The sequence below is a fragment of the Apostichopus japonicus genome, chromosome 6 (assembly GCF_037975245.1).
Source record: "Apostichopus japonicus isolate 1M-3 chromosome 6, ASM3797524v1, whole genome shotgun sequence".
NCBI lineage: Eukaryota > Metazoa > Echinodermata > Holothuroidea > Aspidochirotida > Stichopodidae > Apostichopus > Apostichopus japonicus.
The window spans coordinates 4,750,727-4,771,232 of NC_092566.1; the positions used below are offsets into that span (position 1 = coordinate 4,750,727).

Genomic DNA, 20,506 nt, shown 5'->3' on the forward strand with positions numbered 1-20,506 from the left:
AAAGTTTTCATTTATACAGGATCAAGAATACATGTTGGTTCTCAATACAACCAGTTTGGTTTAGAGTAAATCTCTATTTTTTGTAGTTGAGTTGCACATGGGACCGGCCACCATGGCGCATAAACCACTTTCTATAATGGCTTGTGGGTACTAGTGCTGACGCATACGCATAACACATATACGGGTTCTTTTCTTGTGGGGCATTGTTTTCAATGTATTTGTGTTTGGAGGTTTACATGTACAGAATCAGAAGACTGCACCACGCTAGCCCCGCCTAGTTCATCTACAAGTGGCCCCTAAACATTGCACGTGAATACAATTTTCCTTATTCTTATCATAATATTATAATAATGATCAGGCAGCAAGTTTTAAGACGATCAAGCGACCCACAAGGGCTTATGGATTACAACTTTCACGTTGGGTGGCCCTCCAATTCAACGGTTTAAATCATTTTTGGAATCTATTTAATTTAGAAAGACAGTTCTGATGGGAAAAGACGGGAGAGCCTACGAATTGTTAGTATATGTTCTTATCAGTGAATCAATTATTCGTTCAAACGAGTAATCAATTCATCCTTATGAACTATAAATTCGTTCGAATGAATTATTAATTCGTCGCTATTAATTATGAATTTGTTCGCTGGCGAATTAATATTTCCTAGCAACGAATTAATAAAAAATATTTAAAAAATCGGAAAAGTCACTAATGAGCTTTCCTAGAATTAGATGGTGGTATGCTCCATATGTTAAGTAGAATACCCAGCATACATTCATCCCAACGAAGTGAACATCTAGATTTTAAAAAAAAATGTTTACTTGTTTATGATTTTTGTCTGTTTTACTTTGCATAATATACCGTACGTGCAGGCAACTAATTAAATGTTTTATTTCCTATGTCCGTCTATATACAGTTTCTTACATTTTTTTTACATTTCTTCAAGCTGACAATCACTCCTATCACTGATAGAATGAATAAATGTGTTTTGAAACTTACCAATTTGGATACGCCGGGCATATTAGCTGCCACGACAGTCGACAATGACTTCTTTATGCATGACTTGTTACTTTGAATCAGCAAGTTAAAAACACGACCGTTGAACAATACAGAATCGTGACCCTGTAGACAAAAGGATATGTATTCAGTTAGTTTCAGAAGTTGTAATACATCGTTATATGGTAGTTGTAGTAGTAGGCCTATACATGTAGTTTTTGGTTGGCCTGTATAGACGAGACGGAAGAATTCCTTGGCGGGATCTTGAAGGTTAGCCTACACATTAACTCTCTAGGCGTTGCCTTCTTGGTTGCTCAAGTGTATAGGTATTTACATATGTGTCGTCGGACTACACAATAAAAAAGAAACCTACACGGTTTGCTGATACCAGATCTTTTACAAAGAACGCATGTATTGGTTTAGCAAGTTTAACTTTCATAATGGACAAGAAATGACATTCCTACGGCTGTGGATGGACTGACCACAAAGGAAGCTACATCAAACTTAAGGAAACGAAATTCCAGTTGGAGGTGTCGTTCAAACTTACCAGCCACGATATGTTGTTGCCCAAGTGATGGTATATTACTACGAATACTGCAGCAGATACAGTCAGCCTTTGATACAGTCATTTTGAAAGATTCGCGTAACCTGTCACCATTTTAAATATCTGTTATATGTGGTCTGTTAATTGGACGCATTTATAGCAAAGGCCTTAACCGTAAAGTAAAGACCTATCCATGATTGTATGGTGTGGGTGGAAAACAGTTCTCGGTGAAACTTATAGGCCAATGTCAGTCAGTTACTTGCCGACAATTTTACTTAGTGTTGTGGACGCCGCCATTTTGTGCCGTATTGAACGATCACAAAAAGACCATATTCATCACCTATGGGTCACTATACATAGCCTGATTGATGAAAGCCGAAGAAGATAGCTGCCGGAAAGGTTTCTATATCTAACGCCAAATCAGACAAGATGTGCAGCTATAGACATGAGGAATCGCTGCGAGAGATATTTTGTTTAGTTTTGCTACTATCCCTGTCTTGCCTTTGTTCACTTGTGATTCATTCGTCGGCCATTTTGATTCCAAGGGTCGCGGATAATGCGGGTGTACGAGCTGTGGCGGAAGACGTCCTGGTTTTTTGGCGGCCCAGTTCAGTGTTTTCCGACGCTAACATTTTTTATGTTGATACAACCGTACGTGAAATATTGATTTTTAATCCGATTCCATTTACCGGCTCAGATTTCTTTTCCAAGTTAATCAGGGATCTTATCATTAGCAAGAAACGTGTGAAAGTTGGCTACAGCGATTTACGTGGACCAAACAAGGCGCCAAATTCTAAGGGTAGCCAACTACGCCATTTAGAAAGTATCATTTTGAATACCATACAAACCAAATCCTCTTATGTTGTTTCTGACGAACGTGTTACTGATGTAACGCTGAAAACTGAAAACCTCAGAACGAAAAATGTTATTTCTATAAGTATTATCCGAAATCCATATGCAGCATTAATCGCGTCATTTTATTACCACAAATATGGAGACTACCTATTCAAACCTGACGAAAGTACCACTAAAAGTGAATTCGTGGCGAAGTTATCCAAAGTTGTGAAAGAAGTAGAAGAAAAAGTGGCAAATGGTGACGATTTTCGTACGTACGCTAATCAAGTTAGCGCCACTGTACCGTTTTGCGGAAGGAATATTTCGAAATGTAAGGGAGTTCATCCCGGAAGATCCAAGTGGGTTCTCGGTAAAGCCAAGAAAAACGCAGAAGCCAAAAATACATTCGTGTTGCTAATGGAAGATTTTGCGCACATTCCAAAATTACTACAAAACATAGCACCACAAATATGTTACGGATTGCAAAGGTATTGCCGTGATGTAAAATGGCCAGTTTGGCTGGACACTGAGATTAACTTATCCGAAGCTACGAAAGCCAGGCTAAAGATGGACAATCGCATAAAATTAGAAATTCAATTTTATGAATGGATTAAGCGTAAATATTATAAAGAAAAGACACTGATATTGAACAACAATCTGCCGATACAGAGCTCTTCGGTCAAGTAATTGTATGCACGTATTTCTGTAGGGTGGGGGGAGGCGGGAAGGGGTAGGGATATTTTTCTGTATCACTGCAACATTAAAGTGAATATGTTGTTGAATTTCACTTGCAAAAAGTGAGACGCTCTAATCAATTTCTTTTGTCATTTAATGTCATTTCAAGGGTTGTATTGAGGAAACTATTTGTCCAAATTACTGCCGATGAAAATTCGAGATAATCACCCTGCGTATCATCTGCCTCTGCGTTGATCACGTGACCCTATTAAGGCAAATATATAGACATACATACATACATACATACATACATACATACATACATACATACATACACCCGCCCACACACGGAAATGCCATGCAAGGGACCAGTTTAATGTCGGGTAACTTTTTCTGAGATAAATACAAGGTCACAATGTATAGGCGATTTTGCCCTTTAAATTTCCTATTAATTTTCCCTTATTAATTCCCTTTTAATTTTCCTATTATAATTATGATTCATCTTTGTCAATGTTCTCAGTATTTTACAATTTCATCAAAATGCATCTTGCTTTGTACAAATATTGATTTACCTCTGTAGATAAATAATCTCATGATGAAGAAAAACAAAAACATTTAAATCTCAATTGCGGTTACGACATCATTCCACTCAAGTTACCGCTGACATACAGATGCATTCACAACAGTATCACAAAATTTGACAGAGCAAAGTCACATTTTTCTAAATATGAAAATGCTATACAGGGCAAGTTGCTTTACCTGTATGTTCAGCTACATGAATCTCCTTTTAAACAATTCTCTCCTTTACTGACTTTGCGGTACACAAACAGATGTAAAGAACACGCAAACAAGCAAATCATTGAAGGACGACGTATCGCCCAGTCACCTTTTGAGGAAGGTCTAATCAGAACAGGAAACTGGTAATTAGAGAAACTTACTAACAAAGTTGTCGTTATTTCTGAAATGATTGCCATTCTGAACGCCTAGATTTTTGTCACACCATAATAGATCTTTAAAGTAAATTTAAGGGAGAAATCCACTTACGAGTCTGGGCACGAAACCTTGAAAACAGCCAATAGTGTGAAAACAAGAAATTCACTCTATAGGCCTACACACGGAAAGTGTTATACTCCGCTGCTTTACAAAGATGTACCGTCTGGCATGTTGAACCAGGGAGTTGTTATGTAATGTATACATCAACCCTATTATCTCCTGTTATTTAACGTCACTTCACACACACAAACACACGCATAAAAAACATTTATGTGCAGTTATATCTAAACGGACAGAAACTATTCTGGCATTAGGAGGTGGAACAATAAACGGAATTTGATTGGCACGCCAGTTTATTGTACGACGGATAAACGATAAAGCTGCAGGCTTTGGTTTCGAGGTTGCTGTTCGCTATACAAGAGTGTCATTCCCTACAATTAACGATCCCAAGGGCACTATGGTTCCTTGCTTGTAAGGAATATTTACAAGGGGAGCAGCACTGTCCTAAAATTGTTATGTTGTCCGATGTACACAGACAATATTATTGCCAAAGATATCACAAATCCACCGTTGGTCCTTTTGAGAACCTGTTGAGGACCAGGTGTCTGATATGAGCACGAGTTTTTTACAGAACTCACAGAATCATCCGAACTGTACTTATTAAGAATTTTAACAAAACCAAACAGAACCTTGATCTCTAATAACTTAGCACACAAAGGTTGCAGAGGAGTCAACTTATGGACAATTTAGATCGGAATATGCCCACGAAAATTCAAAGAATCTACTTGGAAGAAACTATAGAGGTCACTATTTGTTTTTCAGAAGGATTGATAAACCAAGTTCATTTAAACATTACGTTTATAGTTAACACGTTTCAACGATATTGACCTCAAATAACCTTTGACCTCTATCGAAGTGAACAATTATTGAACTCGCTACAGTGGGATCCACATACTCAGTAATTTTACTGTTGGGATCATCTTGTTTAATAAATCATGAATTTGGACAGATTTAGCCAGTCGCAAAACACTATAACAGTAAAGGTGAGTTTCTTGTTGGTCTATTTTCAATACATTTAACCATATACTCCAGTCGCTGCTAATATGGACAAGACTCTATATGCCATTAAACATGGGACACCAAATTCATATGGAACTAAAGGGTATGCCCGAAATATGATAAGAGTAAACCTGCAAATAGTTAGGCAAGACCTTCTCCACTTAAAATAATTTCTCTCTGTCTCCCTCTATTTAAGATTAAGGACAGATTTTTCCAGTCTCTTAACACTAAAGTAAGGGAGGCTTGTTGTGGCTCGAGGTCGTCCGCATTGTTCTAAAGCTTTCTAGCCTTCCAAATATTGCTAGAAAATTTCAAGAGTATTCGACTAGAGGTTCCGACTCTCCAAAGTATTCCCAGACATATCGGAGGGCTCAATTCGATAATCTGAGAGAGGAACAAATGACTGTTCACTGTTGACCAGGGGTGGCCATTAATTGACTATCTAGCATATTTTGGGGCTGATGATCTTAAAGTCACATGAGCGATTTCGCTTTCGCGTATAGGCAAATGGAACCGCCAAAAAGACGTCTTCTTCTACTTTACTAAACATTTAAAGTCTAATGGTCTACAAGACAAAGCATCCAGAATAAGCCATATACCAGTTTCAAGTTGGGGGCAATTCACGGAAAACTTACCCTTCCTCTCTACGCCTGAGAGTGGAGGGGATCAATGGTGGGTAGGGGGTGCGGGGTGTGGTCTCAAATCTAATTGTGAAATGAAAGTTTGTTAATAAATTTTCATCTAATGAGGAAAGGGGATATAGGAAGGGGATTTCAACCACATTCGTTACCAATTGTTTCGTCAAACAAGTTTATGGTATACTTCTCATGCAACTGAATATCAGAGTTGCCCATCCCCTTATCATCCCCCTGCCCTAATTCCTTAGCCTCCCCTAAATCTCCTTCATCCACCCCCCCCCCCCCCCCTTCTCCAAATCTCCATCACCTTTTCTCAATAGATGGAACATTATTAACAAACTTTCATTTCACAAGTAGATTTCAGACTGAGTGGTATTAAATATTTTAGACAAGCAACATTTCAATTCTTAAGAAATTTTTTCAAGATTGTAGCGGAAGTTACTGGTATTGTCACAAAAAAATTTCCAGGAAAGTTGAATATTTATTTTGATATTAATTTTTTTAGCAGTTCAGACGATATGGTCTGAGTGCTAAACTATTAGTCCATTAAATCAATCAGAAGTCAATCAAAGGTCATTAGCGTTGCCCTTAAATATGCTGGAAAAGACATCTTATAGTCACTCACTCACAATCAAAATATTGCTGTTCTAAGCTCCAAACATATCTAACTGTCCATTTGTACTTATCTGGAAGTTTGGATCAAAAGAGAATGAACCTTGTCTTAATTACATTTAAAAACATCTAACATTAAGAATTGTAAAAATATTGGAGGTAATATTCTACAGATCTTCCAATCTTTAAGCAGGTAGCTTTTTGAATACCAGTATTATTATTATTATTATTACCCTGTTATTTACATAGCGCATAATCCTAAAGTTCTATGCGCTTTACTTAACCCTGGTCATTGGTAACTTGTCACACCTACACACCAAAGTGTGCACAATTCAAACAAACCGGCGCACCCAACTATATTTACAAGTCACCTCGCAAGTACCCATTTATACACCTGGGTGAAGAGAGGAAATGGATATAAAGTGCCTTGCCCAAGGACACAACACAATGATCTGGCCAGGGCTCGAACCTGTAATCCTTAGATCACAAGTCCACTGCCTTAACCACTTGAGATTCTTAAAACAGAACTGTGATAAGCTGTGCCAATAATCTGACACATGAGTATCGGCCTAAAAAATCTAATCATAATTTATCAATATTTCAACAAATTTTGCATTATTATTATTATTATTATTATTATTATTATAAGCTTTGCCAATAATCTGACTCATGAGTATTGGCCTAAAAACTAAAAATCTAATAATAATTTATCAACATTTAACAAATTTTGTATTTACAGATAGTATTATTATTTATTATTTTTAATATTATATAATTTACTAGCCAAAAACAAATGAACGCATCCACTTATTTATTGGCTGCTTTTTCCAGTTTCCAAATCTCCAATAATCCTTACTGTTCACATTCTTTGGTATATAAATGTACGTAAAATTTTCTATGATAAACTTTGATTTTCCATTTACTATTTCTTCCATTTTAAGAAAGTCATTATAACCTGAGTTTAAGAAGCAAGTTTGTGTTGCTTCCGAAAATCGTGAACAACCCAATACTTATGGAAATATTTTGCATTATTAATGTGTTGATTGTCTCGGCTAATGCCATAATTGCCAAAGCTATTATAAGTGTTCAGGAAGTGGGAGATAACCCAACTAAAGCAAACCTTGTGACCCTCAATATCCTACCCCCCCACCCTTCCTTTCACCATCTACCCAAATGATATGGATACTATTGAAGATAATGAAAAACACCCAGGAAAATCACTCAAATTCATCCCTGAGAAATCAACAAATAATGTTACCTTGAATAACATTCCATTTTATTTTAACATGTGAACAAGAAAGGAATTCATCTTTTCGAAATACCAGTATTTTTTTTCCACTTTCAACAAGGTTTTTTTACCCGTATTACTTCCTTTGGATTATTGATAACCATCCGATTATTCTATTATTGAAATAATAAATATATTTAATCTTTGATGTTTCTACAGCTGGAAGTTATTATGGTTGTCACCGTTTACACCTGGTAACCACAGTTACAACTACCACATTTGATGTATTGTTTCCAATTCGTCAGCTGCAATGACAAGATTTTTTAAGTTTTCCAATCAGATCGGGTCATGTCTTACTCTTCGAAAGTCCATGATGTAATGAGCTTGTTTGCTATGGCTTGCGGCGGTGGTATATACAGATCGGGTCCACCCACTAGTCCAGGCATACTGGAGGCGCTCCCATCTGCTAGCATTCTTCTTAGATCTTCTCTCTTCACCCATCTAGCATCCTCCAATTCTGCTTTGTCGATATTTATCTACAGGAGACGATACAAAATTAAAAATAAAAGTAAAGTAAAGCAAAAATTAATTACCTATCACATAAACTGTCAGGAGAGTAAGGGGTGGATGGTGGGTAGGATGGATGGTGAATGCGATGGGGATGGGTTGAGGAGGCTCCACATCCACTTGGGGGGCAGCCGGGAAGACCTAGATACTAGATACATATATATATATATATATATATATATATATATATATATATATATATTTATATATATATATATATATATACTGTTCAAAGTATCTCTTTCGAGATCCGGATTTAGGAATCACAAATGATTTCGAGTTGGTTAGCATCATGTTTGATCTCTAGAGTAAGGCAAAATATGTCACCAAAAATAGAACTAGTATTGTTCGATACATGTTACAAACGCCTACAGTGGAATTACGACCTTCCTTACCGGTTTCGAACCTCTGGACATACAATCAGCGTCAATAGCCAAGTGGTTAGGGTGTCCGCGTACAGAGCGGAAGGCCCGTGGTTCCAATCCCGGTGGAGGCTGAAAGTTTATTCACTGTTCTTGATTTTCCAACTCATTACGATCTTCATTTATATATATATATATATATATATTTATATTTGTAAACATATAATATATATATATATATATATTGTACAAACTAAAAAGTCTTACCACATCTGTGGAACCATCTTTCAATTTTGCAAAGCACCCTAGCATTAAGCCACTGCTTGGGAAAGGCCAGTGTTGAGAATCATGATAACAAATTTGGTCAACCTCTAACCCTACTTCCTCTGCAACCTCCCTTTCAACTGTCATGGCAAGAGATTCTCCTGCAAAAGTGATGAATAGAAAGACAAAAAAAATTGCTGGTGAGGAGACAAATGTTGAACCGTGATTGGATGATGTAAACTTAAAGGGATGGAGTGAGTTAGGTCAACTTTGTTTATTTTTTCCACCTATTTTGTTTAATTGATGTCGATCAAACTTCAGTTAATGCAAAAAACCAGCACTGGAGACAGAAAAACAAACAAAAATGCCACAAATCGATATGACTATAATTAAATGAAATGAGTATTTCACTTTCACAGAAATTTCTAGTAAAGTCGATATTGCTGATAGCTTCTTCATCACACATATAAGCAAAATGGATATTTATATAATTTACATAAGTTTGGGTAATACATTTCTTTTTCTGTAAAAACCTACAAAATGTTCATTTTACTGGAAAAAGCAAAATATAAGGAATGCTCAGATTGATGAATTGCAAATTTTTCCACTAAATAGTTAAGAGAAGTTTGGAAATTGCTAGAAATTGGTAACCAAAAACAAGAGGCAGACTAAAAGGATGATTAAATTCTGCAATATTGACTTTTTAGGGCAGGGGTTCCCTCACTGGGGTGCATGAACCCCCAGGGGGTGCGTGAGTCTATCCCAGGGGGTTCTTGAGACGTTTCTGAGAGTCAAAACTAGAGTACTTTGAGTTGAACTAAAATCTGATATATCATATAATTTAGTTATATACAAAAGTCGTACCTATGGACAAACTCTATTCGCGTTCCATACGCATATGTTGCCATAGTAGTACCATAGCGTGCATGTGATAAATCACTGAATTATGAAACAGACACAGGCCCCATGACTTTGGTGAAGTTGGTGTACGCATGACAGTACAATATTACACTATAAACTTGATCTTTTACAAAGCACTGTTATGCGTACTATAGTATAATAATGACTCAGATCGTGTCTCGAAAAGTTGGGGGTTCGTGGGGATAAATTTAGGGAAACCCTGTTTTAGGGGGGTTCACTCTGACTTCAAATATGAAGGTTGCCTTTGAAATCCCTTTAATCAAAGTACTGCAGCCTTCTATCAGAAAGCTAAGAAAACAAAACAAAAGGTACCCAGTTTCTATGCAAAATACAAAATTATGACAGTTCCTTCTTAAGGAAATATGAATATTTTAAAAGAGGGGGCGAGGCAGGGGTGTGTGTGGGTGTGGGAGGGGGCTGGCTGTTGAGATAACCATCCCTTTGATCCGATCTGGTTCAAGAATACCAACCTGTTTCACAAAATCCTGCAAGTGCACTGTACATTTTAGGAGGAAACATTGGCTGTCTGGCAAGCACACATTGATCTCCATTAGTTACCAAGGTGATTGCAATAGGCTGTATCTAAGATGCAAGGGGGAAAAAACAATTATTAATAAAAAAAGGTTAAACAAATGCAAATTTAGAAAGGTCAAACTTTACAATATGCCCCTCCTCATATTCTGCCCTTCCCTCTGTCTACGGTAGCTTTCGCCATCCTTTGTTTGAATACTTCAGAAAAATGACAATGTTAATCCTAACTTTATCCCATAGAGCTCAAAAACACTGACTGGTGATGAATTAAATACAATTGCCCCTTTTACCAATGTTGAAAATTGCAAATTACTTTAAAATTATTCTGGGTATGGAATTTTTTAATTTTGTTTTGGAAAATGTTTACACATGCATATTATTTGCTCAATTTAGAAAAGATTAACCTGGCAACTATCCCTATCCAAACCCCAACAAACAACCCCCCATCCAACACCTCACCCCCAACCTTCCTTTAATTCTTAAATCTGAAAACTTTTCCAAAACAGGAAGTTCACATACTGAAGGATAAAATGTCTCTGAGCAAGAAGTACAAGTCCGTTTGAATCCTGATGTATCCTTAGTCGTTGTCTGGCCACAGCATGAACAGTACTGGGTCTTGGAATGCCACTGAAGCAATGAGTAAGCCTGTTGGATAAAGTCACAATAAATCAATCATTTGGACATTATAAATACAATGAATTATTTTTCTTCCCATATATGGAAGTCTTAAAGAGGACAAATGTGCCCGCAGAAAACAAGAAGTAACGCCTTCATACAAATTTACTATACAAATGTACTCATTTTGTACAGACGTAAACATGCATCATAAACACATATTAAAAAAATGGCTTCCTTCGATCTCTGCAAATTTAAAGACAACAAATGAACAAACTTATCTCACCGTTGACACAACTGATGCCGTATCTTGAGGTAGAATAAACAAAGCTTTCCGTACGGAACAAGGCCTACCACCTAAAATGCTTCCAACTTTTGCCTCAAGTTGTTTCGACTGGGCTTTGTCGTCGGAAGAAATATTAATTGCAAACTTTGGAGGGCTCTCCTCGGGCTCATCTACTGTTACAAATATCGAATCTCTCATCGGATCGACACTGAAAGACGACAAAAGTTTTATGATATCTACAGAATTGGAGAGAAAATAAAAGAGATATTAATGAAAATTAATTTACTGTAGGCTACTTGAATGAAAACGTAAAGAAAAATAAGCAGTCATGTGGCAATTATCAAGCACTGCAAAAATGGTATCAATTTATTCTGAAAACTATAGTCATGTCAAAATGCTAAAGGTGAAACTTTTAACCGATCATTTCAAACATAACGTACACATCTTCTTTAAATTTCTCATCAATGAACAAAACAACGAGAGTGCTATATTGAGCTTGGGTTATATCACCTACTTGGCCTTTTGTCTGAGCAGCTTCTTGCAGAAACATTTATGTCTTCCATAATTAATTATTATAACAATCCAAAGCCAGACAACAGGCTTTCAGCAAAAAAAAATTAAAGTTTCCTCTCCTTTCTGATTACCTGCATAACTCTTCCACAGTACTCCCGCTTCACCAATTAGCGGCTTTAAATTACAGAAGACAGCAAAATACCCTTCGCTGATAAACTTTTGGCAGACAGACTCGTCTTCTTTCAATTTCTGCATGAACCTCAGTCTATCTACCCTTTCAGACATTGATCGAGTGGCATAATTTGTGGAGCCATGTAATTGCAGAAATTGGCGTGATGATTTACAAAACCAAGATCCAATTCTTTGCGGCACAGTTCTGGATAGCATTTTGACCATTAACTAATTAAAAAAAAGGAAAAACAGAAATTTCAGTGTCTAGGTAGTATGGGATGTTTAGAAAATTAGAGCAAGCTTAACTAAAATTTAATAGATATAACATGACATATGGGTAAAATGTAAAGTTTGTGAATTTTCAGCACTACAACTTATTGTAACTTAAGAAAAATATATATAGGTCCTTGCTACTTTTGATGAAATACACTTCAGAAATTTTCTACAGGTATGCCTACACAAATAATGAGCAAGTTTCACAACTGATGTAAGCTTAAACTTAGAGTTTCAACTCTTGTGGATGAGTTACACTACAACTTTTGGTGTCATATCAACTTCTTCAGAAAATTGTGCAAGACATTTACACCTTTAATGATTTCATTATCGTGAATTTATTCATTTACCTCGCCAACGGTTTTTTGACCATGTAGCCTACTCTCCGTATCGTTACTCCCATATCATACTAAACTGTTCGTATTAGGACTGCATAGGTCTGTTGTTCAATGTTGTAACAATGTCGCACAATGGCTACCAACCACAATGTCACGAAAACAAGATATCAATATGATGAGAAAATGAAAACAATTCATACCCAGCGAGATAATTAAGGAGGAATAACTCTTTACTGCGGATGATATAAAACATACAATTGAACAAAGAACTAGGAGAACAGAAAACTAGAAAAATAATATAAAACCTTTGCAAATCTGCAGTCATGAAATCAAGACTTGCCGGGTAAGGAGGACGAATAACGTTTTTAAATATCCTGTTCTACTTCATTCTACCGATAGCAGTTGGCTACCGTGACAGCAGATGAATGTTCCGTGCAACTCTAACTTTGCCATCACGTTTTCATGAACCTGTTTAATTCTATAAATCAGTTTTTGTCGGGTAAACTTGTTAAAATTTATATATTTGAAAAACTGAAGAAATCGATATGGATTTGCCAAATAGACACACAAGTGGAAAAATGAGGAATTCCATTGTAAAAGATTAACACATCCATTGCGCAACCCAGAGCGGAGTAAATCCTCTAAATATAATAGGTTCCAAGGCACCATATGCATGCCCCGTTTGTTTTGCAGGTACAACCCAAAAAGTAGAACGAAGGTTTGTCCACTCAACATGAGACACTTGGAGCTAATTAACTTACACAATAAAACATTTCGCGCTGATATTAGATAATTTTGGGTGTCGATATCGACACATTACCAACAATACCAACATCACATTACCAACATTACCAACATTGTAACATTACCAACAGCACCTCGAGGTGCGGTTGGTAATGTTACGGAGGTGTAGAGGCCAGGAAGGGAGGGGTGGGTACTGAGTTCAACCTCTGTAATAAAACAGAAGAACCTGAATCTTCACCGTCAAAAATGTATAGAGAAGCCTCTGGTAGGCTAACACGACGTAAGAGGTATGGTTCAATGTAAAGTTGACACCGCTTCTTTCAGGCCATGAAGAGACAATACATGAGAACTCATTACTCCTGCCAATAATTTAATTATATGCTACCCAGTTGATATACTTAAGAAAGAAATGTAACGAGTAAGGCACGCGGTAAACATATATCGGTTTTGAGTTTCATAGTATTGCACATTATTGTCCCTCTGCCACAGGAAGCTAGAGTGACTCCAACCCCACCCGACCACCACGACGTTCCCTTTCTTTTTCCACCTGCGTGGCAAAGTATCGCTAACTCCAACTCTTATTTAAATATTATTCCGGTTGCGTAAGTGTTTTGCATTTATTTGAACCAATATATTTATCAAAACTTAGCAACCCGTATTGTTAAGTTTTACAATATATACATACGGTAACACTGTTTGACCACTCAGACTCTATTAATTAGAGCATCCAATTATAGGTAACACAAGAGTAAGCAGCCTACGCAAGTTTGTTCAGCTTGTCTGTAGCTCAAGATTTGAGAATAAAATTTAATGATATCTTGCTCGAAAGGAAAACAGTGAGAGTTTTATGTTTGTGTTCTTCTTTGTAAGCTATAATGAAAAACAAATTCCTTCAATGGAACTTAATTCTAAAGAATGACAGAGAGTAAAAATTACACAAAGAAAATATTCTCTAATTCTGTCATTTCACATTATTGCGAGAGGGAATGAAATCGAAAAAGAAAACTGAGAAAAAAAAAACAGAAAGAAAAGACAATTCGAGAAGGCGTTTCTCAAGAGAATTTTCTGTATAAAAAGGCAAAAGTTGGACTAAATCTTTTCTCTCTGACTGGTAAGGGATAACGTGGCACTGAGATTTATATCCATTTCTACACATTTCTACCAAAAATCGGCGTAATACAACATGAACCACGTAATAATTTGACTTTATCTCTTACGTCATCATACAAGAACAAGATTTAACCCAGAATATTTGTTGATTAGGTGAACTTCAATCTAGGAGGTTAACAGAAATATGGCCGTAATGTTGCCACTTTGTAAAAAGTTCATTTGTGTAAGAACATTCTATATCGCACTCATAGCCTTCTTTGTTGGCTTTGGTTTGAATTTTTACTTTTCTCTACAACAAAGAGACGGAGTAAATGTTTCACTTCCTCGACACGAGAAGACCGTTCATGAAGGCTACGAAAAGCGTGACACTTCTGTACCCAGTCACTTGTCTCCACGTGGTGATAATACCAAGATTATTTTCAATGTTTTACCGAAAACCGGAAGCAAAGATTTGTTTATGTTAGTCAAAGATGTCGTTCTTTATCTTAATCGAGAAATTGACATAAAAACCACAATGAACCCAAATTTGACGCGATCCTATGACGACAAGCTCGACGAGATTCGTGAATTTGTACGTTCGCCCGGCATGGGCTTTTTGTACACATATATGCGGTATTTCAAATTTCAAGACGATACCGGCAAACCGACATATATAAGTATCGTGAGTGATCCGATAGACCGTCTAGCCTCTCACTATCAATATTTCATTAATGAAAATTGCCGCGAGAGAGAATTGAAGAAAACTGGAGAGAGACAAAACTGTAAATATGAGTCTTTCGAAGAATGCGTTCTGAATAATGGCGATTTATGCAAAAGTCGTGGAGATTTGGTCGGGCACTTTTGTGGAACAGATAAGCACCCATGTAAATCTCACGTGAGGAGTAGTAGAGCGTACGCGAGAGCTCTATTTAATATTCAAAATAATTACGTCACCATTGGAATTACTGAAGACTTCGAAGGCTTCATTAAAATACTGGAGAAACTTTTGCCGAACGTATTCAATGGCTGTAGTCAGATTTATCACCAACGTAAAAGTGTTTATAAAGCACAAGCCGAACAGCTGAAGCAGACAATAATATCGGAGGAAGCCAGAAATATACTGATGAAACGGCTGTCCGTAGACTACAGACTTTATAACTTCATAAAGGAGAAGTATCGAAACACAAAACAAGAATTGGGCATCATAGATTTATCTTCCTGGATGCCTCTTTAAAGTGACATAGGTATGTTCATGCATGTTCGGGTAGTTTTTTCTCAAAGCTCAACACTTGGTTGTGTTTGTTATTGATTCCAAATTCCGAATCTTCAACTGTACAATTTTCTCTAAGGCTTTATCGTTTTTATAGTTACATGTTAATTAAGCTGTGTTTCTCTTAGTCTCAGAGTGATTTCTTGTATAGTTTAATTTGGTGATGATGTTGCCAAACGTGTTCAAGAAATTATGAAGTCATTTAAATCCAAATGTACATGCTAGATAGTCAAATATCGTTATGAAGGTGTAACGTTATAAAAAAAAAATTAATATTGTGTCCCTAAACATGTTTTACTTCTAAAACCTTGATTTTATTCTTCTAGCAAATATTATAAAGCACTCTAAACTTGGATTGTGGTTTCATTGTTGACTTTCGGGGTTTTAGAGAAAGAGTGGTGCATGGGCTGGCCTGTTGTGTGGTGGACCGTGACGAGTTATCCGTGTATAGCACTCTATTATACTTGTACAACGTAATAAAACGTATTCTATATAAATGTAGTTTAAAGGAGTGTAGGATAGCAAACTCATACTATTATAAACGGTAGGCCTACTATAGACGCCGTATGCAATATTTCATCGAGTGACTCATTAAGTCGGTAAGTGGAAAATCTCGATCCATAACATGTAAATTATGTATAACTTTATGCTATATAGTGTTAATATTATTATGTAGTGTACATGTTATGTAGTGTTATATATGTATAGCACCTATAGTGTTAATATTATATGTTGTATATTATGTACTGTTAATATGATTATCTAGTGTACCTGTTATGTAGTGTTCATTTTATGTTATGTATAGGACCTATAGTTATGTAATGTTAATATTATTATAAACCGTGTACTATAGATACCGTAGAAAATATTTCATCGAGTGATTAAGTCGGTAAGTATAGACAACTCAGTCCGTACCTGTAACGTTATGTTATAATTCTTGTACTTGAACATACTAGTAACGCTATGTTACTGTGTAAGTTCAAATATTTCAAGAAGTCATGTCAAACTTACATTTTTTAGATCCTCGGCTTGCAAGTAGGAACTCGCGAAGAAGCCTCATTGGCTTATCAAAGCCGCAAGCTGACCGAAGTCACTGGCGGATCCAGGGCCTTTGTTTGGGAGGGGCCAAAGTGGCATTAGAGTGATATGGGGGAGGGGTCTAAGGGGAGGGGCTGAATGCCCTCAGATGCAATTTGGTTCGACAAAAGTGTACAATGGTGATGTTAATTTACTTCTAAAAAATAATGTTTCCCAGGTGTAATTTTCTAAAATATTTATAAAACAAAGTTGGGATCATCTTTCTCAAGAAATTTGATTTCTCATAGGTTATAAATTTCTTACAACCAGCCTGTAACTGCAAAATTGTGTTAAACTGTAAATCCTCATGCTCATACATTCATGGGCGGCGATCCGTACTTCCGAGTGGGGGAATATGACCTTGTTGACTATCTAAGCGTAGCGCCACCATGGGTTGGCGCGAAGCGTACAATAAAATTTGGGGATTTACAAACCCTCTAGATGGCCGGAAACGGCACTTCCCAAGGTTTCCAAGCGGCATATACCGGTACCCAACTAACCATTGACGACTAAACGATTTTGTTATTTTAGTTTGGTAAGATGTATATGATTAAGTGACTTGCACCACAACTATAGAGTGATTTCAAATTTATAGAAATGGCCCTAAGTTTGCATTAGCGATATAACACATAACGTTCGATGTGTTGACCATGTATGCTATCACATTTTATTTGCGTAATGTATACTTATCTGAATAAATTATTTAAAAAAAGAGTCATCAGTTTATATCTTAGCCATGCACAAAACAAGCTTTTGCACGATGGCATTTGGATCAATGTGTGTATTAGTATGTGTGTTACTATGTGTGTGTTCGTATCTGTGTGTTTTTGCTTTTACTTGTCCTCAGATATAGATATTTTTGAAAATATTCATCCTTCAACGTCCGTATAAACATATGTAATCTCCAAAATAAAATTTTCTTTCATTTCTTCCTCTTCACTCCAGATCGAAGAAGAAAAACGCTGGAATCAGTGAGAAATTGTGAGAGAGTTAGAGAGAGTTACTTCTATATCTCAACAACGTGATAACCAACTTGGTTTTTCCAACAACAAAAGAACTTCTCACAGAGAGTAAGAATATAGGAGAGGCAGAAAAAGGGAATGAAAAAAAGAGTGAGATTTAAAGATGTTACCATGGTGACCGACACTTTCATACTTGGAAGATGACGTTGTAGAGAGGCAAGCCTGATGACGTAATCTTTACCTAAAACTGACCAATCAAGTTCTTCATTCGTTGATATCACGTGATAAACAATCTTCTCGTGGAAAGCCTGGAACATTTGGAGAGATCAAGGATAATATCCAAATCTTCGCATTATCTGAGATTATCCGAATTGTTGATAACATCTTATTTTTCTTTTGCGTTAAAAACTGAGATAATTTACCGCAAAAAAACTACAACGAAATATTGTTGATTGGATTACTTTTTATATGCTGTTTCTGTTCATTTATTTACATTTGACAATACTAAAAAATGACGTTAAAGAATAGTTATTGTTCAAATTTCTGTGTATTCAAAATAGTATGTACCATTTCGGTGATAGGGTTAGTTTCCATCTTTCAGTTTACAAATGTGTACCACAAACACTACGGCATGTACCATAAGCAGGTCGATACCACTATCAAGGAGGAGATAGACCGAGATGTTCAATATTCTCTACCATCGTCCGGCACCATGACTTCTGTCGAATCAGCTTTGGCGAGCGACTCGGCTGTACCTACTAACCCTGTTGTGATATTTAGCGTGTTACCGAAATGTGGTAGCAGAACCTTGTTTGCTCTGATGGGGATACTTGGCGAAAAACACGGGTTCGACGTGAAACATACGATGGGAGGCGACGACGAAACGGCTGAAGATAAGGTCAAGATAATTCGACAAACTTTACTTTCTAAGAATCCAGCTTTCATCTACACCCACAGAAGATACCAAGCATTCGGTAGAGAAAGGAAACCGGTTTATATCAGCATCGTCAGAGATCCGGTCGAACGTCTTGCTTCACTGTATTACTTCATGCGGTACGGCGATAACCGGACAAATGTGGATCTTCCTGCTGTTCAGTTTCGCGCCAAAATGGATGCCCGTAACTATAGCAACGACAGTTTTAACGACTGCGTACTGAACGGCAACAAAATGTGTCGTAGGGTCGGATCAGTCGTTCGGCAGTTTTGCGGATATATTGGCTGTACGGATTCCACGGCAACTCAAGCCCCTATCAAAAAGGCTATAGCTCATATAGATAGATCGTATCACGTGGTTGGCATCATGGAAGACTATAAATCGATTTTGAGAGTGTTAGAGAAAAAGATACCGCAGCTATTTCAGGGAATTGTAGCGCTTTACGAGGAACAGAAGAAAGAGATTGTATCGAATATGCGCACTAAAAATAAGACCAAAATCACTCCTAAAGTTAGGAATATTCTCAAAAAGGAATTGGCAGAAGACTATAAACTTTACAATTTAATAAAGGAGAAGTTTGATATTTCAAAGAAGAAACTGTCGATTGAATAGATATTATTACGAAATAAATAGCTTTTTGAGATACACCACAGTTCGGGGGGGGGGATAGAGGGAGAAGGAGAAAGGAGGGTGGGGATTATATACATACTCAACCCTTATTGTAAATAACTGAATTAAGATGTCTAAACAAGGGGAGGGTGTCATGTGATGCCCTATATGCAGCAAAATGGTATTTGCATCATTTCTTAAGAATCGTAAAGTGTATTGGAAATTTTATGGTTTGTGGTTTTATTTACTTCATTGGAATGCAGCTTTAAACTTATAAGAGTGTCACTGAGAAACAGGACCTGACAAGACAAGACAAGGCAAAACAAGACAAGTTTAGACAGGACAGGTCAAGATAAGATAAGATAAGACAAGACAATAAGACAAGTCAAGATCAGAGAAAGATAAGATGAACAAGATAAGACAAGACCTTAATTCAACGTAAGACTTGCAAGATCAGATAAGATAAGCAAAATAAATACTATACATGATTAAGACAAGACAATAATAGACGAGACAAGAAAATCAAAGTCAAGACAAGATCAGATAAGATAAGATGAACAAGATAAGACAAGACCTTAAAAGAAAAGATAATACAAGTCCAACGTAAGACAATATCAGACAAGATAAGTAAAAAAACACTAGATAAGACAAGAAAAGGAAAGATAAGACAAGTCAAGATAAGATCAAATAAGACAATGATCAGATAAGATAAGCAAGATAACACTTGACATGATTAAGACAAGACAAGAATAGACGAGACAAGATAAGCCAAATCAAGATAAGATCAGATAGCCTAAGACAATATCAGATAAGATAAACGAGATAAGACAAGACAGGACAATAAGAAACAAGACAATTCAAGATCAGATAAGATAAAAAGTTAAGACCAGACCTTAAAAGACAAGATAAGACAAGTTCAACGTAAGACAATTTCATATAAGATAAGCAAAATAATATAGAAAAGATTAGACAAAAATAGGAAAGATAAGATAAGACAAGACAGGAACATAAAAATCAAGACAAGTCAAGATCAGATAAGATGAACAAGATAAGACAAGACATGATTAAGACAAGAATAGACGAGACAAGATACGCTAAGTCAATGATCAGGTAAGATAGCCTAGGACAATATCCATTAAGATAAGCAAAATAACACTTGGAAAGATAAAACAAGACAAGACAAGACAAGACAAACATAAAAGGCTCAAATATGTTCTTTAACCTTTTTTCATGATTTCTACCATGGTTGGATGTGACCTCTCCTCTTTCATGAGTCTTAGATATTTTTGTTAAGTTTTCGCTACGAAATCTTCACGAAAGTCTATGTAAAGTAATAGTGCAAGTAAAAATTAGTATGCTTATATTATAATGAAAAGAACGAATGCTTGTTCATATCCTGTTATATTG

At 36.5% G+C, this 20,506-nt stretch overlaps 2 protein-coding genes across 7 annotated transcripts in view; one reads left to right on the plus strand and one right to left on the minus strand.

Annotated features, from left to right (window-relative positions):
- The window catches only part of LOC139968743 (NAD(P)H pyrophosphatase NUDT13, mitochondrial-like), a 34,265-nt gene extending 21,418 nt beyond the window's left edge, over positions 1–12,847 (minus strand). For 2 of the 5 annotated variants that reach the window (XM_071973084.1, XM_071973083.1), the window contains exons 1-8: positions 12,720–12,847; positions 11,764–12,031; positions 11,120–11,355; positions 10,738–10,863; positions 10,158–10,269; positions 8,770–8,927; positions 4,088–8,109; positions 994–1,116 (exon numbers count right to left, since the gene is read on the minus strand). In XM_071973084.1, coding sequence (XP_071829185.1) covers positions 7,927–8,109; positions 8,770–8,927; positions 10,158–10,269; positions 10,738–10,863; positions 11,120–11,355; positions 11,764–12,028 — 1,080 coding nt within the window. In that variant the 5' untranslated portion in view covers positions 12,029–12,031; positions 12,720–12,847 and the 3' untranslated portion in view covers positions 994–1,116; positions 4,088–7,926. The other 3 variants (XM_071973085.1, XM_071973088.1, XM_071973086.1) reach the window with 3 other exon arrangements.
- Positions 12,848–14,287: 1,440 nt separating this feature from the next.
- On the plus strand, positions 14,288–20,506 carry LOC139968744 (uronyl 2-sulfotransferase-like). 2 transcript variants are annotated; one of them, XM_071973090.1, is made up of 2 exons: positions 14,288–15,491; positions 17,540–17,565. In XM_071973090.1, the coding sequence occupies exon 1, from the start codon at positions 14,453–14,455 to the stop codon at positions 15,479–15,481; it is 1,029 nt and encodes a 342-aa protein (XP_071829191.1). In that variant the 5' UTR covers positions 14,288–14,452; the 3' UTR covers positions 15,482–15,491; positions 17,540–17,565. The 2 variants fall into 2 exon arrangements, with proteins under 2 accessions (XP_071829191.1, XP_071829190.1); XM_071973089.1 differs by lacking the exon at positions 14,288–15,491 and adding an exon at positions 15,962–16,116 and having other exon boundaries at positions 17,540–20,506.